The sequence below is a fragment of the Phascolarctos cinereus genome, unplaced genomic scaffold (genome assembly GCF_003287225.1).
Source record: "Phascolarctos cinereus isolate Bilbo 61053 unplaced genomic scaffold, phaCin_HiC Scaffold_9;HRSCAF=440, whole genome shotgun sequence".
In the NCBI taxonomy this organism is placed as follows: domain Eukaryota; kingdom Metazoa; phylum Chordata; class Mammalia; order Diprotodontia; family Phascolarctidae; genus Phascolarctos; species Phascolarctos cinereus.
In genome coordinates, this window is record NW_027556402.1 from 113653381 (window position 1) to 113681057 (window position 27677).

General features: G+C 38.4%; 2 protein-coding genes across 2 annotated transcripts in view; one reads left to right on the forward strand and one right to left on the reverse strand.

The window, feature by feature from the left end:
* Window positions 1–10755, forward strand: part of FREM3 (FRAS1 related extracellular matrix 3) — a 126326-nt gene extending 115571 nt beyond the window's left edge. Inside the window, exons 18-24 of the mRNA XM_020989941.2 lie at window positions 838–942; window positions 2244–2371; window positions 4159–4293; window positions 6215–6341; window positions 7138–7325; window positions 7812–7958; window positions 8067–10755. Coding sequence (XP_020845600.1) covers window positions 838–942; window positions 2244–2371; window positions 4159–4293; window positions 6215–6341; window positions 7138–7325; window positions 7812–7958; window positions 8067–8579 — 1343 coding nt within the window. The 3' untranslated portion in view covers window positions 8580–10755. The remainder of the gene's footprint in view (window positions 1–837; window positions 943–2243; window positions 2372–4158; window positions 4294–6214; window positions 6342–7137; window positions 7326–7811; window positions 7959–8066) is intronic.
* A 1158-nt stretch (window positions 10756–11913) lies between these two features.
* Window positions 11914–27677, reverse strand: part of SMARCA5 (SNF2 related chromatin remodeling ATPase 5) — a 47720-nt gene continuing 31956 nt past the window's right edge. Inside the window, exons 13-24 of the mRNA XM_020989839.2 lie at window positions 27502–27654; window positions 26734–26866; window positions 23371–23519; window positions 23056–23175; window positions 22722–22832; window positions 20186–20299; window positions 19771–19893; window positions 18644–18776; window positions 17202–17320; window positions 16509–16721; window positions 13950–14057; window positions 11914–13193 (exon numbers count right to left, since the gene is read on the reverse strand). Coding sequence (XP_020845498.1) covers window positions 13128–13193; window positions 13950–14057; window positions 16509–16721; window positions 17202–17320; window positions 18644–18776; window positions 19771–19893; window positions 20186–20299; window positions 22722–22832; window positions 23056–23175; window positions 23371–23519; window positions 26734–26866; window positions 27502–27654 — 1542 coding nt within the window. The 3' untranslated portion in view covers window positions 11914–13127. The remainder of the gene's footprint in view (window positions 13194–13949; window positions 14058–16508; window positions 16722–17201; window positions 17321–18643; window positions 18777–19770; window positions 19894–20185; window positions 20300–22721; window positions 22833–23055; window positions 23176–23370; window positions 23520–26733; window positions 26867–27501; window positions 27655–27677) is intronic.

A 27677-nucleotide genomic window follows, 5' to 3' on the forward strand; every position in this document is an offset into this window, starting at 1 on the left:
TCTCTGGACAATGGCAATAGCTTTCTGGTTTCCCTCCCTGCCTCAAGTCTCCCTTCATTCTAGTTCTCCTTCACCCAGCCATGAATGACCTTCTGGTGGTGCAGTCCAACCACACAACCCCCTACTCCACAAATTCTGTTAGTTCCCTATCATTACCTCCAGGATAAAATATAAAATCCAGTTTGAGGTAGCTGGTGAACCCAGAAGATAAAGCACTGGGCCTGGAGTCAGGAAGACCTGATTTCAATCCTAATGTGTATGTATATTTGTGTATATGTATGTGTGTATAGGCACATATATATGTGTGTGTTACAGGCACACATATACATGCTTGTATGCAGATGTGTATATGTGTTTATAGATGTGTATGGGCAGCTAGGTAGTGCAGTGGAGAGAATGTCAGGCCTGGAGTCAGAAAGATTTTTCTTTGTGAGTTCAAATCTGGCCTCAGATACTTACTAACTATGTGACCCTGGGCAAGTCACTTAACTCTGTTGGCCTCAGTTTTCTCATCTGTCAAATGAGCTGGAGAAGGAAATGGCAAACCACTCCAGTATCTTTGCCAAGAAAACCCCAAATGAGGCCACAAAGAGTCAGACGTGACTGAAAAACAACTAAACGACAACAAATTTGTATATACGTATACTATACATATACATATAATATGTAGTATAGTGTAGTGTACATAATTGTTTGCATGTTTTCTCCCCCATTAAAATGTCAGATCAAGGGCAAGGACTGTTTTTGCCTTTCTTTGTATCCCAAACACAGCACAGTGCCTGATACATAGTAGATGCTTAATAAATGTTTGTTGTTTTGACTTCTTCCTCTGCTTAGGAACTCTTCACCCAACCAGTATGCGAATCAATGAAGAAGGACGGCTGGTGGTTAACTTCCAGACAGAGATCCGGTTCCAAGGACAATTTGTAATGTCTCACCCAGGTAAGAGGGCCATCTAGTTCCAGCTATGGTAAGAGGGCCATCCAATTCGTTATGGTAAGAGGGCCATCCAGTTCGTTATGGTAAGAGGGCCATCCAGTTCCAGTTATGGTAAGAGGGCCATCCAGTTCGTTACGGTAAGAAGGCCATCCAGTTCCAGTTACGGTAAGAGGGCCATCCAGTCCCAGTTATGGTAAAAGGGCCATCCAGTTCGTTATGGTAAGAGGGCCATCCAGTTCCAGCTATGGTAAGAGGGCCATCCAGTTCATTACGGTAAGAAGGCCATCCAGTTCCAGTTACGGTAAGAGGGCCATCCAGTTCCAGTTATGGTAAGAGGGCCATCCAGTTCGTTATGGTAAGAGGGCCATCCAGTTCCAGCTATGGTAAGAGGGCCATCCAGTTTGAGTTACGGTAAGAGGGCCATCCAGTTCCAGTTACGGTAAGAGGGCCATCCAGTCCCAGTTATGGTAAAAGGGCCATCCAGTTCGTTATGGTAAGAGGGCCATCCAGTTCCAGCTATGGTAAGAGGGCCATCCAGTTCATTACGGTAAGAAGGCCATCCAGTTCCAGTTATGGTAAGAGGGCCATCCAGTTCCAGTTATGGTAAGAGGGCCATCCAGTTCGTTATGGTAAGAGGGCCATCCAGTTCCAGCTATGGTAAGAGGGCCATCCAGTTTGAGTTACGGTAAGAGGGCCATCCAGTTCCAGTTACGGTAAGAGGGCCATCCAGTTCCAGTTACGGTAAGAGAGCCATCCAGTTCGTTATGGTAAGAGGGCCATCCAGGTCCAGTTATGGTAAGAGGGCCATCCAGTTTGAGTTATGATACACCATACAAAGGAGTGCCAACTGGTAATGAAATGATAAAAGACCTGGGTAGGACTCCAGACATGAGTGGAAGGATCACAGCAATCTGGATAGATAAAGTCTTCTACTTTCCTAGACCTTTTTGAAGAAGAGAAAACGGAAGAACTTGGAATATGGCTCCTCCCCTGTGGTGTTGTAGAAACAACACTGGATTTGGAGACAAAGCTGCTGGGTTTGAATCCCAGTTCTGTTGCTCACTCATTGTAACCTTGGAGAGAGTACTTCATCCTTGTGAGTCTCAGTGACTTCATTATAAAACAAGACGGCTAGACTACTTGATCCCTGAGTTCTCCTCTATCTCCAAATCCTATGAAGCTATGGCTATTTTTAGTAGCCACTACCCACAGGTCTCCATTCTTTTGTTGGTACCATGCATGAGTTGTTATTACCTAATAGCATCGCTATTGCCTGTGACCCAGCCCTCATTCTCTCTGCCCAGGAATGTCTCTGACATCAGCGGTGATGTCTATGGATCATCCTGGTCTCACCTTCACCCTAAGCCTCCTGAGGAGCGAGCCAGCCTTCCCCCAGCCAAGGCAGCAGTGGAGTTTTGTCTCTGACTTTGCTGTGAGTTTACATTTAAAAATCAGGGTATGAGTGGAGATCTAAAAAGAAAGGAATGTCTGTTATTAATCCTCCAGTTTTGTGTTCAGACTTCTGCTTTGGTCACTTAAAAATGGTGGGAAAGAAGAGCTTATACAATGGGTCAGATTCTACTTGGGTAGATTGGAGGAAGAGAGATCAGAACGTGTCAGGTAATGGAGATAACATTAGTTTTCCCTCTGATTATTTGTAGCGTCAAAATTATAGAGAAAAACTGCAGAACATGTGCATCTGATAAGAGAGGCCATTACAGGACTCTGTAAATGAAAAATATATACAAAGTTGATATAATTGCTCAAAATTCAGGGACACAGCTTGATTGTCAGTTGTTCATTTATCCCTTTATTTCTTACGAGCACTGTTAAAACCTCCCGCAAAATTAACCAAATCAACTTTAGACATTCATGAGATGGAAAACACCAGGTAGCACAAGGGATAGACTACTGAACTTGGAGTCAGAAAGACCTAAGTTCAAATCCTGCCTCAGACACTTTCTTCATCATGACCTTGGACAAGTCACTCTCTGTGCCTGTTTCCTCATGTAAAATGTAGGGAGTAGCCTTTGTGGCCTTTGTGGTCCCATACTCTTTATTATTAAATAGAAAATATTGAACACATTCCTCTAAGACAGTCCTTATTATGACATGGATGTGCTCGTGGGTTTTCAAAAGGCAGTGCCATCCAGATGCATGCTCTGGGAGGTCTCAAGCTGCAAAGGCTTTGAACAGTAGCCCATGAAGGATTATATAGCTTTCATCTGGAGAACAACCAATGCTTAATTCAGAGAGGCTCACTGCCAAAAGGTAATGGTTTTTCTTCAGCCAAGGCAACTCATGAATAATAAGACTTTAATAGGTTGCAATTTTCATTAATAAAAAGGAGAATCCACAAGAAGAAAATTGTGGGTCCTTTAAGTATAGAAGTATAGGACACAATTATCATAGATGTTGTTCAGTCATGTCCAACTCTTTGTGATCCCGTGGACTACACTGTCCATGGAGTTTTCTCAGCAAAGACACTGGAGTGGTTTGCCATTTTCTTCTCCAGTGGATTAAGACAATCAGAGGTTAAGTGATTTGCCCAGGGTCACATACTCAGGTCTTCCTGTCTCCAGGCCCAGCACTCTATCCACTGAACCACCTCGCTGTCTCCCTATATATCATAGATACTAGCGATATAAGCAGGCAGAATCTCTGATCTCAGAAAGGAAGGAGCATTTGCAAAGTGGGAGCACTGCTCAGTTCCTCTTATAATCCTGATTTCCAAAAATAGGATATGGTCGTCACAAGTGGTATCTATCCTTAACCATGAGGATGCCCAGATATGCATGCATACAAGAGGCTTGAGTAGTTGACTGGAACGAGGCAAGATTCTGGTTTGCAAAGCACTTTACAAATATCTCATTTAACCTCACAACAACCCAATAGGTAAATGGTATTCTTGTCCTTACATTACAAATAAGGCAAATAGAGGCTAAGTGACTTGCCCAGGACCACACAGCTAGTGTCTGAGACTGCACACCCCATTCGACTGTTGTAAAGATCAAATAAAATAACATACATAAAGTGCTTTAAAAACCCTAAATATTTATCATCATCAACATTAGGCTTGCCCATTTTCTCTGTGCCAATGGAGAAACCACCTCACTTCCTTTCTCTCATTGCCAACACGGTTTTCACAGGCTTCGGTCTCAGCTACAGTAGAAGGAAGGCCTGTTTGCCTCCTCATTCTAATTCAGTGTGTTTGGACAGATTCGGGACTACTCTGGGACCTACATCATCAAGCTTATCCCATGTGTGGCTGCCCCACAACAGGAGTATCTTCTTCCTATGATATGTCACCCCCGGGAGCTGATCACTTTTGACCTTGACATCAGGTTCCAACAGGTAAGAAATATGCCTTGGGAGAGGACTGATCTTTCAAGTTTTCCATTTGGCTACTGCAATCCTCGGGGCGCCACATTTACTGAGATTTATCCAAGCCTTGTCTTTACTCTGCAACTCTGCCTCATTAAAAAAAAAAATGTGCCATCAGATGCAGGAGAAGATATGTTTTATGTCTAGAACTGTAATTTCATAAAAGTGGGGACACCCAATGTGAAAACTCCCTTCACCAATGCAGAATGGCACCTCACCTGTAACTTAGCCTTAGAGAATTGTCCAGGAGCACTGAGATCAAATCAATCAACAAGACTATATTAATCACTTACTGCGTGCCAAGCACTATGCTAGGCAATGGGAATATAAAGAAATACAAAAATGACATAGTCCTTACCCCCTCAAAGGGTTTATGTTGTATCAGGAAAAAATAATACATACACACTTCAGTAAGTACAAATATACATACACATGGAAAGAGGGAAAGAAAGATGGAGAGAAGGGGATGAGAGAGAGAAAAAGAGAAAGGAAGAGAGTGAGAAAGAAGGAGAGAGAGAGAAAATATAAGGTAACTTGAGGAATGAGAAGACACTAGAAGCTGGTGTATTAAGAAGGTATCAGTTATGTGGACAATGGATTGGAATAGGAAGAGATTTGAGGCATAGAGACCAATTAGGCTGCTGCGGTCATCATCAATGTGATGAGATCATCAATAGAGAGGAGAGTCCAGGACAGAGACCAAGGGTACACCTACAGTGAGTGAGTGGGAGGATGGTCTGGCAAAGAAGACTGAGGTGTGTCCAGTCAAGTCAAAAGAAATGAGAGAGCAGTGACACAAAAACCCAGACAGGAGAGAATACGAGAAAGAGATAGTGGTCAACAGTGTTAAATGCTACAGAGATGACAAAATAAGGACTGAGAAAAGACCATTGGATTTCACAGTTAAGAGATCATTGGTAACTCTGGGAAGAGCAGTTTCTGATGAGGTCAGAAGTGATGGGTCCACAGTTACATTGGCAGTATGTGTCAGAGGAAATATTTGAACATGGGTCTGAAAAGACTATACCATACTGCCTCACTTACAAATACACGAAACTGCCAAGATTACACAAATTTTTTTTTGTTCTTTACTTTTTTCTTTTAACACCTCTTCTATCATTTTGTCTTGAAGTTAATACCCTTCATTGCTATTTAACATTTTGTACTTTTATATCTTATTTCAACAAGTAGAATCTAAGCCCCTTCAGGACAGAAATTGTATTATATTGCTCAGTGCACTATATTTGTATAGTGTTTGACAAGAAGTGGTCTTAGAGCATTTACATTATTTTTCCAAGGTCACACAAACTAGAAAGTTGGCAAAGCCAGGATTACAACCCTCATCTCCTTCCTTCTCATCCAATGCCCTTTCCACTGGGTTGTTCCTTATTTCACATATTTCTATATTCCCTGCGATGCTTTGCACATCACAAGTCCCCAGTGTTGATCTATTGCTTATTCACTCTAGGGGAAGTAGAATTCATATTTCTCTATAAAACCACATTTTGCTCTCCAAGGAAGACAATCATTATGCATTCCTAATCTCTACTAACCAAGTTATATTGGCAGTGATAAGAATATGAAGGATATTCATTCAATAAACATTCACTGATCACATATTACGTGATCTGCAGGCACTGTGGGGAATACAAAGATGCAAAAGACATAATCAGGCCACTGCATGGTGGAAATTAAGCACGAGTTCTACCATTGTGTAATTGGATGGAATCTTGTTCACCATACTGCCGTAGAATGACTTGGGTCATTTAGACATAAACAATCTCTTCTGTACTGTTTTCTGGCTCTTTTTGTGTAGAAGATTATACTTTCATTTTGGAAATAATTCTCTAATTTTCAGTAAACACATTTTTTTTTCCCACCCACTCTCAAGGTCAGTGACCCAGTAGCAGCTGAGTTCAGTCTAAACACTCGAATGTTTCTCTTCTCCAAAAAGGAGCTCTGGATATCTGATGACTCCATGGGCTTTGGGGAAGGATCTGATGTAGCCTTTTCTGAAGGTAAAGACTCTTCCAGGGCTATAATTAAGCATTGTATTATTGTGTTTGGATATTTTAATGCCATTATTTATCAAGGAATGAGGGAAGGAAGGAAATAAGCCTTTTTTTTTTAAAGCACCTACTATGTGCTAAGCATTGTGCTATACGCACTTTTTACAATACTCTCTCACTTAATCCTCATAACAATCCTGACAGGTAGGTGATATTGTTATGCCTATTTTATAGTTCAGGAAACTGAGGCAAACAGAGGCTAAGTGACTTGCCCAGGCTCACACAGCTAATAAGCGTGGATTTAACTTGGGGGTTTAAGTACACACTCTATCCCCTGTGCTGCCTAGCTTGTTAATAAGAAATAAGGTATCACTAGTCTCAAAGATCATCCATCTCAGATAAGATCACTGCAAGCTAAAGGAAATTGAAGCCTTTAATGATGAAAAATCCTAACCAAGAACTAGAATGACCTTTCAAAGGCCACTTAGTCTACTTTTCCTTCTGACAGGATCCTAATTTATTTCAAGTTAAGTAAATGAGAATTTATTCTACTTTTAATACCTGGAATAAAGATTCTACCCCAATCTCAGAAACCCATTCTTGCAGCAGCCCTCAGAAAGTCCCAGGAAATTCTGTTTGTAACATCCAAAGCACAAACAAGTTTTCATGTAACAAAGAGAAGCTGTCTCTTTTTGAATGTGTCTTCTAAAATAAATGTCACATTCAGAACCAACAGCATGCCATCAGAATGAGATGATAAGCTATTTGCTATGTTATAAAACTGGTCTTGTTTTCTCTCCCTTAGGTTCCATGATCTATGGCCGGGTTATGGTGGACCCTGTCCAGAATCTTGGTGACACTTTCACTTGTACCATTGAAAAAGTCTTCCTCTGCGCAGGTGTTGATGGGTATGTACCCAAGTACAACCCAGAAAGTAAAGATTATGGATGCCTGGCTGATTCACCCTCTCTCCTGTACAGATTCAAGATACTGGTATGTAATCATTCACCTCTTTATCCAACAAGACCATCTGCTGTGTGCTCATAACAACATAAGGTAAAAATGGGTGAGACACAAAATAAATAATGATGATTGTTAAATGGAGATAATAGCACCTACTTTCCAGAGTTACTATTAGGAAAAGAGATAACATGTGAAGCACTTTGCAGCCTTAAAGCTCTATATAATTGTTAGCTGCTAAGATTATTAGGTAAGTAATAAACTATGATTATCTTCATTTTGCTACTGAAGAAACTGAGCCCCAGAAATGTTGCAACTTGCCTTGATCCCATAACTAGTAAAGGGAGTAGTCAGGATTACAACCTAAGGCTCCTGACTTAAAATCAAGGGTTCTATTACCCTACCAGGGCCTCCTGAAAAACTCTGTGTTCCAAAAGTAATTTAATATGAGAAATAAACTGATAGGCTGACCTTTCCTTGATTGATAAGTAAAGCATAAAATTCTTCCTGCCTTCCTAGGATAGAGCTCAGCCAGAGACACAGGCCAGGAGATTTCAAAATGTGTCATTCAATGCTCATTTAGCCACTGACCATGTAGAAGCACTTCCTTTAGCGAAACAGCCAGGATCTGATGGTTTCAGCCTGTCCTCGGCAGCCCTCTTCCAGGTAGGAACAGTCCTGCCAGATGTCCCCCCAGATTCAGTTAACTTCCTCTTTCAGTACATTCACTCATGTTTTATACTGCTTGAAACCAATTTCTTTTTATCCTCAAAGGTGGCTGCTGGGAGAGAGTGGTATGTCCATGCAGTTTATACTGTCCGCTCAAGAGAAAATGCAAACAAAGGCATCGGGAAGAGGAGCGTAGAGTACCAACACATGCCTATCCCTGCCAATAGCCTGGCAGGAGCCCTTTCCTTAAAACGCAGTAGAAGAGCTAACTCAGATGCCCCTACCCTGATTCAAGACATCAGTGCAGATCCAAACAGGGGCACCAACATTCAGCGTGTGGCCCTGGTCCATTCTACCAAGGTTGTCTTCAGCCACAAGGGATTTTTGCCAACAGGAACACAGGACCAGCAGCCAGGGTTAGAAATGGCGGGCATGAAGACGCCAAGGAGCACCGGACCTGTTTTAGGGGGAGCCATCAGCCTGTTGCTGCTGAGCTGCGCTGTGTTAGTAACTACATTTCTCTTGAGACTCAGGAGACAGGCTTCAGGCAAGGCCATCCCAGGCAGCAGAAAAACTAGAACCACACAGCGCAGCAGTGACGACTTCTCAGAGGTCTAGCGTCGGCTTCAGCATCCAAACAGGTTTTCCTTCTCTTTAGTGGCTGTTCGTGCCTAGCAGCAGCAACTAGTATAAACACACAATTCTGGGCTCCCGGCTCAATGCCAGATTAGTCATTACTCCCCACATCCCACAAAATATGCATATATATGCATGTATGTACACCTACACATACATGTGTATATGCACATGTACACATTGCCTACCTATACATGTGAGTGCACGTGTATACATACATGTGCATGTACATGTGTATATAGCCAGAGGACAAGGTGTGCTAGATTGCCTATGAAATTTTACACTGCTAAAAACTGCTGTCCTAGGGTAAGTAGGTAGGTGGCAGGGGACAGTGCTGGACTTGGGGTCCCCAAGACCTGACTTCAAATCTTGCCTCAGTAACTAACAAGTTAATCTTTCTCAGCCTTAGTCCCCTCATCTGTAATAGAGATAGTAGCACCTACTTCATAGGGCAGTTGTGAAGATGAATATGAAATATTCAATAACACATAAAAGCCTTTGCAAACTTCTAAGTCCTGTGTAAGTGCTAGTGATTATTATTACAAGGTGCTGATATAAAAAAAAAATTACTTGGGGGTGGCTGTTCAACTTGCCTGGTTATATAGGTAGGCATTTTATACGTTTGGGAGGAATTCAAGAAGCATTCATTGAGTGCCTCTTAAATTCTAGGTGCTTAAAAGACAAAAACCAAACAGTGGTAGCCTTCAAGCAACTTCCTTGAAAAGGAGCTCACGTCCCTTCTGCTGGGAGGGGTTTGGGGAGGGAGAGACACTGATGAGTAGATAAGTACACACAAAAAGTAGTGAGTAAATCTGCAGCAAAATCAAGGCAGGAGAGGGTCACTAAACAGGTGGAAGAGAGGACATTAATTAAGGAAGCCCTCACTCACGTAGGGACTGGCATCGGAGCTATGCTATGAAGGAAGCCAGGAATTCTACAAGGCAGAGAGGTGAGGAAAGACATCACCTCAGAGATGGAGGGATGGCATGTGCAAAGACATGGAGATAGTAGACTGAATATCATCATGGGCAAAGTAGTTAAGTAGGCCAGTTAGGCTGGGATGCAGGGTGCCTGAGGAAGAGAAACATATGGTTGGAAAGACAGGCTGGAAACAGGCTTTAAATACCAGATTAAGGGTGAAACTGGCAATCTGTTGGTTTCATGTGGTAGGAAAGAAAAAGGAAAACTAATCAACAGCAAGGAACTGCCCAATAATACTACAGAGACTTGAAAATCCAGAGCAGCCTGTTTTCATCAGCCTCCATTATTTTAGTATTAGAGAAACTGGTTATTAAATCGGTTCAATACACTCTAACATTTCATTCTCCTATGCAAAAAGAAATCCCTCTTTTGGAAGCAGGGATGCACCAGTGCAAAACGTTCCCTTGTGCTAATCTGGAGAGCAGGGTTATGATCTACCACCAGGATTTCCTTAGTTTTACATAGACAACCAACTGTTATGGGCAAGTAAAATTCTATTGTTTTAAAGGACATTCATTCATGTGACCTCACCAGTGTACATAGGCTACAGTTCTCCAAAACCTGACTGCAGAGAGATTAGTGGGATATACCTTAGAAATATATATTCGATGTATGGAAGCCAAAGATCTTTTTTTGTCCTAAAAAGCGACATGAGGTTTGAGCATCGCCTAGCAAGCCTAAAGTTTGGGCAGGTAAGAAGGCAAAAGGGAAAGGGAATAAAAAGATGAGTGCCACCAACAATTGCCTTGAATGTCCCTGTTACACTGGTTAGTTGGTCTGTCCCTGGATTCGATTACCACATATTCACTACATTCATTCAAACTTCAGAAGCCTTCTCCATACTTTGAAATAGGTCTAGGAGTTAAAACATCTAGCTTCTACTATCCCTGGCTTTTGTCATTTTTTTATAGCCTTGCACAACGAATTTCATTTATATATCTACAAATTTGGAACAGAAGTGTTTAAAATAACTGTTTGTGTAAGCAACTCATAAGTAGGTATTATAAAATATTAAGAATGTGATCCCTTTGCATTTATTTGATCGGTGTTGTCAGTGATCCTGAGGTACAATCATGTTATGGGAGGGAGGGAAAGAGATGGGAAAAAGAGAGCTGAACAACTCTCTTTACAATTTGGATTTTTCTAAAAAAGAAATAAAGAATCATAGTACCTGAAACCTACAAAGGAGGTCTTTTTATGGGAAGAAAAAGTACTTATCTGCAAGTACATGGTAGCAGAATTTAGGACAGATTTGAAAAATTGGAAGGATCTCTAGAATTTTCTTCCAAATGGTAGAATAGCTTTTATTCATTGATATATACATACAGATACATGTATCTGTTTATATATATGTGTGTATGTGTGGGTATACACACACACACACATCAGGACTTAGGTAGACAGACTTAATTTCCTAAAATCAAGGAATGCAAGTATTTTGTTTTCCAAGAGTGAAAACACTCTTTTAAAAGATGATCACGTCAAACTTTCAAAAGGAAATAGTGGTAACTGAATCCAACACATCATATTTTACAAAGCATGGAAAATGCTCATTATAAGATTCAATAGTCACTTAGTTGAATTAGAATTGAGCTTCCCAAACATAAAAATATTAAAGTGCTTGCTTTTATGAGTAGTCTTAAAACTTTAAATATTCATCAAAGGTCAAGTCAACAAGCACGTGACAGGCACATTGTGCTAAGCGCCGGAAAAATGTAGCATATTTCCAACGATCGCAAGACACTAAATGTAAAAGGAAAAATATGATTTGAAAAAAAGCTAGTGTTAAGTCATGTAGAGTGAGGGAAAACAGATGTAGCCCGAGTGATACAGCAATACCCAAAAGATTATAGTAAGAGCTAAAGAGAAGGCCTCCATTCAGAGGCAGTATGATATAATGGGTAGGGAACTGGTACTGGAATAAGACCTGGGTTCAAATCCAGCCTTAGATACTAGCTGTGTGATCTGGGGGCATTACTTCAAAATCTTCAATTACAAAACGAGGAGGTGCCACTCAATGGCTTCTAAAACCCTTCCAACTCTAAATCTATATCCTATCCACCTCTGTGAGGATCTATGGGCAGTCATGGTCGGGACCCATGGTAGGGAGAAGTTGCAATCAGCACTGGAGAGGAACATCCACATCACTTGGAACATAAGTCTTAAAACCTTGGGGATAAGGAAGGCATGAGGTCGAGAAAACGGGGGGGGGGGGGAAGCGGGGAAGAAAGGGAACAAAAAGCAGTGAGCCAAAGGGAAGCAAGAAACATTTGAGAAAACAGGAATAAAAATTAAACCAAGAAGTAACTAAAGAAGTGGAAAGAAAAGACAACTCTAAGATTATAAAAATTATATTTATTCATGTTGCTACATTTATTGCATTCTCCTAGAAAAATGGAGAACTGTGTATGTACCCAATTTGCACATATAAAACATACAAATTATATATAGCACAAAAGCTTCTGGGCCTAATATCCTAACACCATATTGTGGGTACTCCTGCTTTAGCTTTTTCTAGTCTATGAAAAAACAGGAGATAGACTTGTATTCAATCTTGTTTCTCACACATTTTCTTCTGGATATTTTAAAATGGGGAATATTATGTGTCAATGAAACATTTCTCAATTACTCTGGGAATGAAGTACTAGAAATTTGGAAAGTCTGCATTATTTTGTACTACTAAATTTACCAAAGTTTGACAGCCTGAATGACTAGTCTGTGCCCTATTCTGATTGGTTCTAATAAATTTCTAATACTGGGCACCAAGACATCAACCTTCCAATCATGGTAGTCATAGCATGTCATTTTTAAAACGTTTACCCAATACAAGTCTGTTTTTAATTGAAATTTTCTTTTACAAAATGCTACAACAGTTTAAGGTGAACCAGACAAAACCTGTCTTTGGCTACAGAACTAAAAATAGGTCATCTTTCCAACAGCAGGGCACATTTCAGTTTTTAGAAATAAGCAACTCTGGGAAGCAGACACACAACATATAAAATGTGCATAGAATTAACTAGCATGTCTAAAGTTTTGTTTCATCCTACCCACATGGTGAGTAAGGATAATGTATTATGTATTAGTCCCGAAATAAGACTCAGTGTAGGAAGATACCAAATTTCAAGGTCAATTAAAATAACTTGACAACTAAGTAGAGACTGAAGATACAAATTATATTCTTTGTAATAGTCTCTTCTAGCTTAGCAAGTCTAGTTTTATAAAAAAGTCTTAGTTTAGAAACCTATAGCTGAAAAACAAAACATTCACAATCTTCTCAACTAAAGCTAAAGTAGAAAAATAAATCGAATGAAGCATTTATTAATAAATGAAGCCTATTTTATTACTTCAAGTGTTAATGGTAAAAAAAATTTCAGCACAGCTGTTGCATTTAAAAAAGTGTAGCTACATACTATGTGTCTAGTTCAGTAAACAGATGAACCCGATGTCCTTAATGACATAATAGTTGAGCATTGTACAGTACATCTTATGAAGACCCGTAAATTAAAGAACTACTTTTTAAAATTTAGTGATTACAAAACAATTAAGCATTCATAGCTTTAGCTTCTTTTTTCTTCCTCGACCATCAGGCGCTCCATCCATTTTACGCTTCTGTGCCTAAAAACAAGTAGAAGAATTTATTTTTTTTTACCATGAAAAGCTTATTTTTACAATTACCAGCATACTAAGACAATTTTAAATCTAGCACTTAAAACCAGTACTATAGTACTTTTATAAAATGAGATATATAGAAGAAATTATCTCAAATAACAAAAAATTCTAGATCACATTTCCTACTTCCAGAAGTTGTGAATTCTCTAGAGAAAGTTGTGCTCATTCTTTAAACTTACACAACAAAATTCTATTTTAGTGATAATATTACTATTTCAAAGAATATCTAACACTGATAATTTTCTGAATTTAACTACTATGCCAAACAATACAGAGCACTCAAAAACAGGCCAAGAAAAGAAAAAAAAATCAGATACACATAAAGTTCCTACTATGGAGAGTTAATTAGTAGAATTTAAAGACTTGATGGTGATGGAAAGAGCCTGACACTTACTAATAGAACAATTTACTTAAAATTTTCATTATTATCCTTGCAAAACTGCTATGCTTTGGGAATTAAAAAAACAAAAATGCTATCTATATATAAATGCCAGGTATAACACAGGTTTACTCATTTATTATTTAATCAACCATCTACTCAAATAATAACTTATAATGCCAAACACTGTATTCTTGAAAAATACAGTGCTGCCATTAGCTGCAGCTAGTCAGCCATACTCAATAATTTTCTCCTACTCTATTCCTTAAATACAAGGGGAGTGAGGGAAGATGGGGAGGGACAAACTATTCACACACACGTACCGAAGGCTTTGGTCCTCGTTTCTTTTTCTCTGCCTTTTCTTTTTCTTCTAACTCCATGTTTTCTCTTTCAATCAGGGTAATTAATGTGTTACACCTCCTCTGAAGCTCCTGAGTTATAGATAAATATTCATCTGGTAAATTTCACAGTTTCCAATATATCAAAAAAAAAATTCCTAACTTTTTTTATTTTAGAAAACCGTTCAACAATTCAGCTTACATAGGTTCAATTATTTGCTTCCAAAATTCTGTAGATTAAACTATGTTTAACATAACCCTAGGAGATGATTTGTTAAAAATAAAAGCAAAAAGTATTTCATTATTATCAACAATAACTGCCCCACTGGAGGCCATTCAAAGACGTTTTTGATACAATAGTGCCACACAGTGGCCCTATGTAAGGAATATGTCACCTATGCTAATCGTTACCTCACCAAGAACATAATAGGTGCCAGGAGTCTGAACAGACTGGGGACAAGATCCCACGCAACAAATTTAAAAGTATGCCCAATTTCACTTTTATATTACAAATGTCATTAGTGGCAGGGGACTTGTGGACACTTATTAATAAAGTAACTTTTCCAATCTGGATATGGGGAACAGCAGCTAAGGCATGTGAGAGCTCCCTTCGGCCAGAGCACTCAGTTCTGCCCCTTTCACACACTAGAGAGAAAAATGAACACTATCAGGACAGACTGAAAAATAAACTTTAAGAAGGCTATTTTCATTACTAATGTCCTTGTGCATGAACTATGCTACATATTCACTTCTGTAGTTTTCTTTTAACATAGAACTGTTATGTGAACAAAGACTGGAAAAAACCCTCTGCTATATTATATTGTATTATTTGACCATAGACAACAACCAAGGCTTCAAAATTTGTTTGTACTATACAACAACTGTGGTTGTCTTACTGATAATGTATGGTGATAAAAACAGTTCTGAAAGGAACAGAAAAACCTCTCATCTATATAAGATGAGAAATATTGAGAATAAACATGTATTAAAAAATTAAAGGGAAGTACCCAAATTCTGGCAGATTCCTTTTCAATTTGGGCCTTAAGTTATTAAGTTCCTCTCCCTCATGTCTCATAAGCAACACTGCTTATGCCTCAGCCCCAGTACCTTGTCTATTTACTCACTAAAATTAATCCATTTCAGAGACACAGGATCATTGAACTAGATCTAGAAAAGACCTCAGAGGCTACCCAATACAACCCCTTCATTTTACAGATGAGGAAACTGAGGTTTTAGGAGGTGAAGGAACTTGTCCAATATCACAGGTTGTTGTAAGTCCTTCCATTACACCATGCTGACACATGATAAAGCTCACCACAACTTAAAAGAGCTACAGAAACCCCCTATTTGTCTTGCAGAGCCTTTTCAGCTTCCTCATGCACTGCCTGTCAGTCCTATGTAGCCTGGGCATAGGTTATTTTAAAGATTGCAGTGTGAAGGAGGACACACAAAGGGAGGGGCATTCAACTGTGGCTCTCCCTTCCCTAATTTCAATTTCAGGCAATTAAAGGCAGAAGAAAGCCTATCAATGATCAAGAACAACATCCACAGTCACTGATCTTTGATAAAAAGAACAACAACAACAAAAAACCTATTTTTAAATTTAGGTTATGAATAAGGCATTGTTAAGAACCCCTCTGAGCCTGGGACCTGCTGCAGAATTCTGGCCCACAGGGATATGCTTGAACTTTGGTGAGCCCTCCTTCCACAAAGCATGTTACTTTTAGAGGCATCTAGCGGGCACCGTAGCGCTCAGGGCCCCGGGCTTGGAGTCGGACATTTAGTAGCTGTGTAATCCTGAGCCAAGTCACTTAACCTATTTGTCTCAAGTTCATCTATAAAATGAGGATGATAATAATACCTACCTATCAGTGTTGTTGTGAGGATAAGAAGAGAAAACAGTATAAAGTACTATATAACAGCTAACTACAATTATTATCATTGACAACAACATTTAAAATGGAAACTTAAAGCATTTTCCTCTCTTGTCCTGATTCAAGACACCAAAGATACTTGATTTATTTGGTTACAGAACCATCTAGACTTAGTATTAAAATCTTAAGAGAGTTGATTGAGGCTTAAAATGCCTAAATAATTTGCCCATATGAAATAAGTGTCACAGTAAAGATTTGAAACCAATTTTCCTTACACCAAGCCCAGCCTGCTGCACTATCTCTCTAAAGACCAAAGCCTCAGAAACAAAGACTGTAAAAGAAGCATGCAGATTATTTTAGAACTCAGTAACGCGGGATATGGTAACACAGGTGACACCTCTCTCATACCAGTTATTACATTCTAGGACTATTATTTACTGTATAAGCAAAAACCATCACAAGGCTCTGTTGAAAAGATTGTTCTCAAAAGACACATTATCTTCTCTTAAAGAGTTTAAATAAAATTATATCCTTTATGCCTACCTGTCAGGAGCACCTACGAGTAAAATCATTCCCATTATTTATGGACAGTTCCTGGCACACAAGTGCTCAATAAACATGTGCTACCTGATGATGAGCTGTTTAGCTGAGAAAGGTCCCAAACACTCACCATAGCTGTCCTAGACTTGAGGAACCAGTCAAATCGGAACTGAGGAGAGTTTCGAATACACTGTCGCAATTCATCATATACATTTTCCTTGTCAAATCCGAGTTTGTGAAGCATACAAATGAGAAATCGATCCTCTTCCTCAGTGTAGTTCTTTCCTTTGTTAGTACCATACGATATTCTCAGTTGGTGAAAAGGAGCTTTGTATCGCCCAATCTATTCCAGGGAGATTTCACAAGTATTTTCATTAAATAAAAGCCAAGACACAAAATAACAATTTCAAAACCTCAATGTTCGTCAAATCAATGATGTCCTTGCACGTCAAATGGGAACTTTCTGTCCCAAGTCTTCTCAACAGCATTTAGAACTTGCTATAAAATTCTGATTCCAAATAACAGCGGAAGCTTTACTCTGCAAACTTGCTGACCAGGTATTTGAAGCAATAAATTTTCAATAGAAAATCCTGCTTCAAATCTTTGAAACTAATTCCCTTAGATAACCAACCTAAATAAATAAATAAATAAGTCCAAGCTGAATTCAGCTAGAATTATAGTCTATAATCAAGATGATATACATGTATTCATTACAGGTTATCAGATTCCTAAAATTCAGCTACAATAGACATTTCCTGTTCATGCATAACATTACTTACTCATATCAAACGCTATTCTTGCTTAAATAATTGTTAGGTAGTACCTTTGTATCAAGTGCTTTTTTGATACTAATTCTTCTCTGTATTCTTGCTTCTCCCCTTTCAATCTGGGCCATGATCTTTTCTATGTCCTGAAGTTCATTGCATCGTTCCCAGAATACAGCTTAAAGAGGAAAAAAAGAAACTGCAGGTGTGAAATTATAAGCTTAATTAAAACTTTTGCTCACAAAAGTTTTATTCACTGTTGATATTTCTTAATTAATGTTGTTTCCTTTTTTTCTTTTGCCCAATACCAGAACTGGATACAACACTATTAACAACCCCTAATTAATTATAGCTACAAGTGTTCCACAATATTATTTCATTCAAATTCTGCCTTTACCCTTCATTCTGACAGGTCAAGTGTAAACATTTTAATTATGTAAACATTTAAATTTCGAGAAAGGAACAGCTAGCTGCCTTCCCAAATATGCTGTAATTAACCAGTCTGGCATAAAACAGATCTGTCAAACATGTGGCCAGACCACAGTTCCAAGTGCAACACAAACCGGATTAAAATGTAATTGGGAAATATTTAGCAAAACAGGTAAATAAATAAAACATAAGACAATAATACATTTTAAAGCAAAGTCAGCATGCAGCCTGCAGAGATCTTCTTGTAATAGTCAGTGGCCCCTGACACCACTGGTGTAAAGAGCACTACAGTGGGAAATCAGAAGATCTAGGTTGTAGTCTCAGTCAGCACTGGCAAATCATAACCTACAGACCTCAATTTCTTCATCTAGATAAAAACAAGAGGTGGCTCTTACAACTGTAAAATTCTTTGAGTCCATGATTCTAGGCAGATTCACCGTAACTCCGATCCATAATACTTATGTGGCAAATGAAAAGATTTTACTTTTTTACATACAACTGAGTAGGTGGTTACAAAGAGGGAACATTTCTCCAAGGGTCAATTTAGTGGTGAATGTGGAAATATGAGATGATAAAATCATGGAGTTCTAAAATTGGAAAGCATTTTAGTGTTCCACTCAGGTCAGCCTTCTCATTTCATAAAGAAGGAAACTAAGGCCCAGAGGGGTCCATCCAGTAACTTGCCCGAAGTTATACTTGCAGTAGGTTCAGCCAGTAACCGAAGCCACTACTTCCCATCTTTGTTCAGCTACACCTGAGATGGAGGCCTTCCTCCAACACATCACTCTGAGACCGTGAATGAGTTGCTTTAAATCTTAGGGTTTAAAAACTAACCCTCACTAATGTCACCTGTAAAATAGGCAAACAACCGCACTAACGAACATACAGGCTTTTGAGAAAAATGCTTTGAATGTTGTAATCTATAAATAGGAGCAAACCTTATTCCGTTATGTTTTTGAATGTTAATTATAACTACAATCACTCAGATGATAAACAAAATGCCCCAACTGTGGGGACAGGAAAATGTGAAAGCATCACAACAGATTCAACTGAAACACCTATACACAATTACCTGAATACTCAATAACTTCTTCTGGCGTTTTCCCTTCTACTTCTCTAGCTATGTTCTCAATATCATCACGGCCCCACTTCTCATTAGCTTTGATGAACTGGTTAAAGTCTCTCTTGTTCCAGTTGGTAAACCCCTTAAATTCAATTCAAGAAACATAATTTTTAATATTAACTAAATGTAACTTCCACATGGAATTTACAATATTATCTTATAGGTAAAGAATTTCTGTTATACTTGCTTAAGTACAAAGTATATTAGAATAATCACTGCAGAAAGTATCTTTTTGTCAGTGTATTCTTATCTTTAGCCAACGAGTTTCAGAAGAGCCATTTTTCAAATGATCGTATACTTAACACTACTGAAATTAAGATATTAATTGCAGTATTAAAATAAATTTGCAGACCATGAAATACCTGTGCAAACTATTTGTAAGGAAAAGCACAAAGTATGCATCATTCATTGGCTGTTTAGTGTAAGCTAAAGAGCAGAACTTAATAGCACTTCACAGTGCTGCAATACCTTCATTTTTATATTTATAGATAAAACATCACATTTAAAGCTATATACATATACAGATATATTCTTGTTTAATGTCACTGACAATGTCATGCATTATAATATAAAAAATAATATGCGCTTTCAAGTCAATTCCTTACGGTGGTTTATTTTGTGTTCTTAATTAACAAGCTTTTCATTTGCTTTCCCATTTTGCCCTCCCCGCCCCCCCAAAAAAAACTTGTAACAAACATACATAACCAAACCAAACAAATTCCCATACTGGCCTTTCCTAAAGACTGAGCATCTTCACATACTCTGCCTAGAATGTGCTTGACCTCTCTCAATCCTACCAAACATCAACTCAAATCCTGCATATTCCTGAGCTTTACTGGGTCACCCAGCATAATGTGCCCTCCCCTCCCTCCAAGTTCTTTGAGTACTTGTTATCATATGCTGGCAAGCACTTGGGTTTTTTTTTAAATCAATAAATACTATTTCATTTGTCTGTGTTTTTGTCTCTCCTCTCCCCAAACCATGCCCAATCAAAGAAGGCTCCCAGTGGACCATGATTTGAGATTGTCATCCATGCCTTGTAATACCCAGAGGTGACCTCCAACTCACACACCCACCTGGGTCAGAAGCTTCTCTTTTTCTTCCAGCTCTTCGTCATTGAGGGGTTCTGCTTCATCAATTTTTAGCTGTTCTTCTTTTTGTGCCTGAGCTGCATTCGGTAGGTCAGGATTACGGGGCACCTAAAAAAGGTCCAGGTTTTGCTAGTCCATCAGGTGATATTTTAGTTTTCATGTGATGAATTAACTTCTTAAGTTTGAGAAGATAACATTGTACTGAGTTTGCTTATTCAATATAAAATCTATCCAACTTAAACAAAAAGTTAAAAAAAAGTACCAAGCTAAAAAAGAGTTAGCTACAAAATTTGTATTTTTCTTTACACAATGTCTTACACTGAATGAGTAATTATTTGCAAGACGTTTTCTGAATGTAAATAGAACACAGAATCAAAAATAACTGTAAATGTCTATTTACCTTATACCCAATTGTTTTTCTGTAATACAAAATTTCTTTTTCCAATAATTCAAATAAACGTGGAGGAAAGAATTGGAAATCCTGAACATTGGGTTGTTTTGGAGGTCGAGGAGCCTAAGATGGGGAAAAAAATCAGAACCATTTAAAAATTTTACTCCCAAAGCCTATTTTATGGTCTTACTTCACTCTTAAATTGACTAAGATTAAAAATACATGCACCTTTCTCCCTCCAAATAATACCTCCCTTCAGCAAAATTAAGTAAGTAGTCATTAACCTAAATATCTGACATGTCCTATAAATTAGGGGACAGAATTGGGGAGAATGGCAAATTCATATTTATTGTCTTCATTGTTTAAAACAAAAGAAATGCCCTCATAGTTAAGACCTGCAGGGGCTGAGTCACAACTTTTACCTGTGTCTTCCTGACACTCTTCTCTCCTGGTATAACCTCTCCTTCTCAGTCTTCTCCTCTCCTTCTCAGTCTTCTTTGCTGTCTTACCGTCTCCATCACGCCTCCCTAAAAGTGGGTCTTCCCCAAGGTCCCCTAAGCCCTCATCTACACCCTCTCTTGGGACTTCATCAGGTCCTATGCAAATAACTCAGATGTATATTTAGCCAGTGTCTCCCCTGTATTTTAGTCCTATGTCACTAGCTGTCTTCTAGACATTTCAAACTCAAAATCCCAGAGACAACTTGAATTGGAAACTCCTTTCCTCCTCAAACCCTCCCCTTCTTCCTGTCAGAGGAATTACTGTCCTCCTGCTATCACAGTTTCATCACTCCAACCCTTCTCTCCACTTAGTTCAGACCACTTCTTTGGTGTCCAAATACCTCCTGCTTAGATTATTCTAAGAGTCTCCTAACTGGTTTGCCTGACTCAAGTCTCTCATCACTCTAGTACATCCCATTCATTGCTGAAAGTCATTATGTGTGTGTGTGTGTGTGTGTGTGTGTGTGTACACACACACACACAAAAACACACATTTTTATGTGTACTTGTCTCCCCCATTAGCATGTAAGCTTCTTGTAAAGGGAAACTGTTTCATTTATTATATGTACATCCCCAGCACCTGGCACATAGTAGGTGCTTAATAAATACTTGATGATTGATATATGACCTTGGGTAGGTTACTTCAACTCCCAGGGCCTCCATTTCTTTACATGTAAAATGAGAGGACTGGAGGACTTTAGATTCTCTAAAATAATACCAATCGTCTTCCCAAAAAATTCTATATTGATAGGCTGAGGTTTATTCCATGTATATTTTTTAAGAAATGAACTAGAAATAAAGTCAATGCTCATTTACTGGAGAAATAGCTAAAAATAATAATAATAATAAATGAATTTAATAGACTGTCATGCTGCACCATAAGACAAATATGAATAGAAAGAAGCTTGGGAAGACTCACATGAACTGATGTTAAGTGAAGGAAGGAGAACTAGGAAAGTATACACAATATCAATGTAAATGAAAAGAAAACAACAAAAAGGAAACTAAGACTAGCAATTCTGTTGACAAAGCTTGGCCCCAAATAAGAGATAAATGTGTCTTCTTCCCTTCTTTGCAAAGGAGACAGCCCATGTACTGTCATACATGGTTGAAGTTCTGATCAGTTTTTCTAAAGTTTTGATCAGTTTTTCTGAACTTTTTTCTTGTTTACACTTTGTTACGGTGGTGGAGGCAGGGAGAATATACTGGAAATTAAGGCAATATAAAAAGCAAGATATAAGATTTTTAATTAAAAACCTAGAAATATGCTTCTATGAAACCTGGATTTGTCAGCTGTATAATTAAAAAGAATAAAAATAATTACTTAAAATTATGTGCATATATGTGCACATACATGGAAAGATCCTAAGATGTGAGAGTTGGAAGGGACTTCACCGGCCATCTGGTCTAACTCATATACAGAGGAATCACCACCACTACACCATTTCTTCTACATACCACCACTTCAGAGACATGAACACAACCATCAGGTCCTGTGTGTTCTGTTTTTCCAGGCCCAAGTTCCTCTTATGTCATGAGCACAAAGGCCTTCACCAAGCTAGCTGTCCTCCTCTGGGCACTAACCAGGCTATCTAAGTCCTTTTTAAACCATGATAGCCAGAAATGAACACAATACTCCAAATGGGGCCTGACCAGGGTACTGTACATTGAGATGAACACTTTCTTTTCCTAGAAGCTAGGCCATTCCTGATGTAGCCCACCATCAGACCCTTTTTAAAAGGACTATGTCTATACAGCTATCTATGTTATAATTTTATCCATACTGAATTTTAGCTTATTAGTTTCAACCCAATACTCTAGGATAACCTATCAAGATCCTTCTGGATCTTAATTTTTGTCATCCCATGTGTTAGCTACCCCTCTCAGCTTTGTGTCATCTGAAAATTTGATAAGCATCTCATCTACATTTTTATCTAATTCACTCATTAAAAATGTTACAACAGCACATGGCCAAGTGTAGTTCCTTGGTGTACTCCACTAGTATTCTGTCCGGATTCAGGTATGTCCCAATTCAGCAGGCTCACCTTGGGCGCTTTGGGCTCACTGACTCGGAGGGCTTCCCTGAAGTACGCATCAACAGCATAGTTGGCTTTTCTTTCTCGCTTGGGAGGTTCAATCCACTCTGTGAATGCCATCTAACAGAGAAAAGAAAAGTTTAATGGCACATTTTAAACATGAAGTTTTATAACTTTTTCTAAATTATAACAAATTCTATTAAGCTGATCTTTAACTTCTAATAAAAATACATGTAAGTACATATTATGGATTACATATTAACACAACACGTGACAGTAAGCATCCTAAAATGTCTATAAAATGAGTCATGTTCTTCATTTAGTTAAATATAATTCAAGTTACCTTTTGTTTTTCTCTGTAGTCTTCACCTTCAAAGTTATACACACTAGACTCTGTATCCATTGTGAAATTTCTCAGTGAACTTTCACCCATCTTGGAGAGCTTTTCATTCATTTCTGCAGTCTGTGGGGAAACAAAACCAACTTCACAACAGATTGAGAACATGAAAACATCAAATCTTAAGATCTGAGTGTCTCTTATATGAAAAGTCTACTTATAAAATACATTTACAACAAATATTCCAGTATTAAATATTTCATTCTGAAATTTTTAGCATTCATTTGATACTGAAAGCACATTATTCAACCCATGACTCACCTTCTTTGCACCTCTTTCCAAAATACCATCAATATCTTCATCAGTAATTTCACTCTCCTTTGAGGCGAATACATGTGTTGCACCATGCCGAATCATCTGTAGCATTTCATCTTTCCCAATTTTGTTCAGATTTTGATCTACAAGCCTTCCTAAAGAAAACAGCATGTGGTATGGTTTTAAGAAAACAGAAAAGAAAAAAAACTAAGAAGTTAAACAAAAATTAGCATTCTATTATTTTCACGAAGCACAGGGGCCACCTTATCTTATAAAGATATTTAACTACCTTCTGACTGAAAAGTCATACACATTTCAGTACCAAATCAAATTATTTTCCAAATAACCAAATCTAAACTTTATTTTAAATATGACTTGAAGATAAAAAGGAAATAAAGCCTTAAAAAATGTTTTTAAATATAAGCAAATCTAATATTCAAAGGCCTGGCTTCCTATATACCTGCCTTCCCCCCTCTAAGTGTCTTTGCTCACCTCACCTACAAAGCTCTAATCTTACCCATCCCAGTCCAGTCCAAATCTTTTCCTTAAGAGAGCAACTTTCATAGTCCACTGACCTCTCCTTCCTCTGAATTCACAGAACCTACTGTCTATACCACTAATTTGACAAAGCTTCTGTCATTTTACAATACAATTAAACACTCCAATTATTGATGCCTTATCACCCAATCAGATTTGAAAGCTCTCCTCTGGGTTGCTATCTTGCACTTCCTTTTATCTCACAGAATACCTGGCATACTGCCTTTAACAAAAATAGGTGGCTTAATATTTGACTGATTAAATGAGTATTTCAAACCAAAAACTCAATGTGAAGTACAGGTTCAAAAGGCACCAAAAACAATCAGTTTCACCATTCCTCCTTCCTTGCTCCAATTTCCTGCAACCATGCCATTCCTCTTAAAACAGCAGGTTCATTGTGCCATTCCCTTGCCCAAGAATCTACAATAATTGCCAGTTGTCTACCACATATAGTCTAAAGTCTGTTCTTTAATAATCTTGGCCCTACTGAATCTAATTCCCCACTTTTCTTCAACTCAGTACTTAAAAAGTCACCTAGTCTAACCCTCTCATTTTCTAGATCAGAGGTTCTTAAGGCAGTGAAACGGTTTTTAATATTTTGATATTTTGTATCTCATCATTTCCTTTGCAATCCTATGCATTTTATTTTATGAACCTAAAAAACATTCTAAGGATATATAGGCTTCACCAGACTGCTAAAGATTGAGAACCCCTGTCCTAAAAGAAGAATCTGACACCTGAAATATTAAGTGCCTTGACCAATGTCACAGATCTACTAAGTGTCAGAGCTAGGATTTCAATCCAGAGCCTCTGAGGATGCTTAGTTAAAAGGGACTCTAAGCTAAGTCTTTCTCTGACCTCAGGAATGGGAGGTCTTACCTCTCCTCTACCTATAGCAGAGGAAGCCAAGGTCAGACTTCATTCTAGGTAATAATAAAGGAAAAGAAATCTACCTCAACCCTACCCCACAAAACTTCTTGCCTCATGGAGCCCCCAAACTCCCTTATTACCTTTCCCCACTCCACACACATATGTACAAACACAGTCCTTAATTCCAAAAGGGTTTTTTTAAAGAGTCATATGGCATACATGCTTTTTTTCAAGGCATGTGCAAATGCCCCAACATCTTCCCTGCCTCAAGAAACCCCTCAACAACAGGATCTGACAGCCCACCACATTTTTATTAGCTCTGTCCACCCACTGAGCACAATTCATTCACAAAGTATGTCTTCTACAAGAAAAAAGCTTGCATATAACCACTTCGGAAACTTTGAGGAAAACTTTCCCATTCCTCTCAACACATCCATGCCTATACTATCAACATGTCTAAAACAGAACTCCATTATCTTTTCTCCTAAGAGCCCACTCTTCCTCCTAATTTCAGATTTTAATCAAGGGCATCATTCAAGTTACCCATTTACAATCTGGGATTTATCCCAAATCCCTCACTCTGACTAGGCCCCATCCACATATTCAATCTGATGCAAATTCTTGTCAATTCCACCTCCTCACCATCTCCTGCATTAGGATCCAGTCCCACTGTCTTCTCCCTGAGCTTTAATCTCCTATTACCAACTGCCTATTAGACATTTCAAAATAGAGTCTAAGAGACATTTCCACCTCAACATGTTCAAAACTAAACTCTTTATCTTTGTAGTCCAAATGCTCCCCTCTTCTATACTTCCCCATTTCTGTCAAAAGAATCATCATTCATCCAATCCCCAAATTCATTATACTTGAATCCTTACTCTCCCTCACTACAAACATACAATTGGTTACCAAATCTTATTTCTACATTCACCTGTCAAATCTGACCTCCTTCTCTCCACTCATAGCCACCACCTTAGTGCCAGCCCCCGCCACCTCTTATCTAGACTCCTCCAAGAGTCTCCAAATTGTCACTGCTCCAGTCCATTGAACACAATGATGCCAAAGACCATATCACTGCCTGATTCAACCAAGCTTCCTAATGCTTCTAGGATAAAATAAAAACCTGCCCATTTAGCTTTTATTTAAGCTCCATAAAATCTGGTCCCAACTTAACCTTTCCAACCTCACTTCCCCTTCTTACTCTATGAGCTAACCAAATTGGCCTCCACTCTACTCCTCATACAAAACACTTTTTCATCCTGTCCTTGGACATGCTCTTCTGCACCAGTTGGTATCACGGCCCCTAAGTCCACCACCAGTGTAGGTTTTATCCATTCCATATTTATCTATGAACATCTATCAGCCCACCAGAATGTAAGCTCCTGGAAAGCAGCAACTTGCCTTTTTTATTTGTATCTCCAGTACCTAGCACACAGCAGGTAATTAATTAGTGCTTGACTGACCCCACTCCCCTCTCCATCACCTCAGCACTTATAAACTCCTTCATTTTGCATTCACTGTCTTATTGAATGTCCTGAAGCCTAGCACTGGACTTCAAGGTCTGGCTCTGTCTGTATGGAGCTTTCACTCTAACTGGACGTGCAGGACAGCATCACAGCACAGCATCATGTGCTGGGAGCTGATGTTGTAAGACACAGAGATAAAGACAAAAGGAGTTGGGACAGGAAAGATATCAACACAACATGTACTTCCATCTCCCCCACTGTATGCTTACGTTCCATGAGAGCACAGACCACATCCTAGTTTGTTTTGTTATTATCTGTCTCTAATAATCAGCAGACAGGGAATACTTAAAACATTAACTAATAATGGCAAGGTAGCTTAACAAGTTAAATGAATGGTTAAAATGAAACAATCCTAATAAATTCAGGAAAACACATATCTTTCTTTCTTGCTAAACCATCAAATAAGCAGTCCTAGAATTAATTTTATAATACACACCTTGCTGAATGACTATTGAATCCAACCTGAGTTTCATCTCTGCACGTTCCACTATTCTTTCCTCCACGGTATTGTCGGTGATAAACCTGAATACTCGAACAGTCTTGGTTTGTCCAATTCTATGTGCTCGATCCTAAACAAATAAATGAATATACATGTCATACAGCATACCGTGATATATGTAGTTAATGTTTAAATGAGTAGTTATAAGCCTCTTCTTATGTGATAAAAATTTCCTTTATAAAATCTGTAAAGGATATTTTCATATTTCTTTCTCTCAAAAAAAAAAAGAAAAAAAGAAAAAGCTAGCTCATTACTAGCTGATTCCTTAAAATAAATGTTCCAAGAGTCTTCACTGGAAAGAATAAATCTTGAGATAACATACTATAAAAATTCTGACTCCCCAAAATTATTTACAATAATTTTATTACAGATCAATTAAGAATCAGACTCCCTTATTTTTTAAAACTCTAACAAAAAACTGCTTTAAATATAAGCTCCATCCCATGTTACCCCTATTTAACAAATACTAAATTATCTCTACTACTAAAGAGAAGTTAAAAATTCAAAGGTAACCAGAAACACACAAGCTCCCAATACTTTTATTCACAAATTTAAATGATGCCAGGGAGACCTATCAAATAAGTGTCTCCATTATAACCAGGCACTTCCCAACCAAAACAGAATTTAAGCACTTGTAAGTATATAATATTGTGAAGAGTATTTTCACACTTAGTTTTGGGGAAGTGGATATGCTTGAGTCTTTACCATAGCCTGAAGATCAACTTGTGGATTCCAGTCTGAATCATATAAGATCACGACATCAGCAGTAGCAAGATTTATTCCAAGACCACCAGCACGTGTACTTAACATAAAAACAAACTTGGAGCTGTTTGGTTCATTGTATGCATTGATGGAATCCTGTGTAAAATAGAATAAATGTC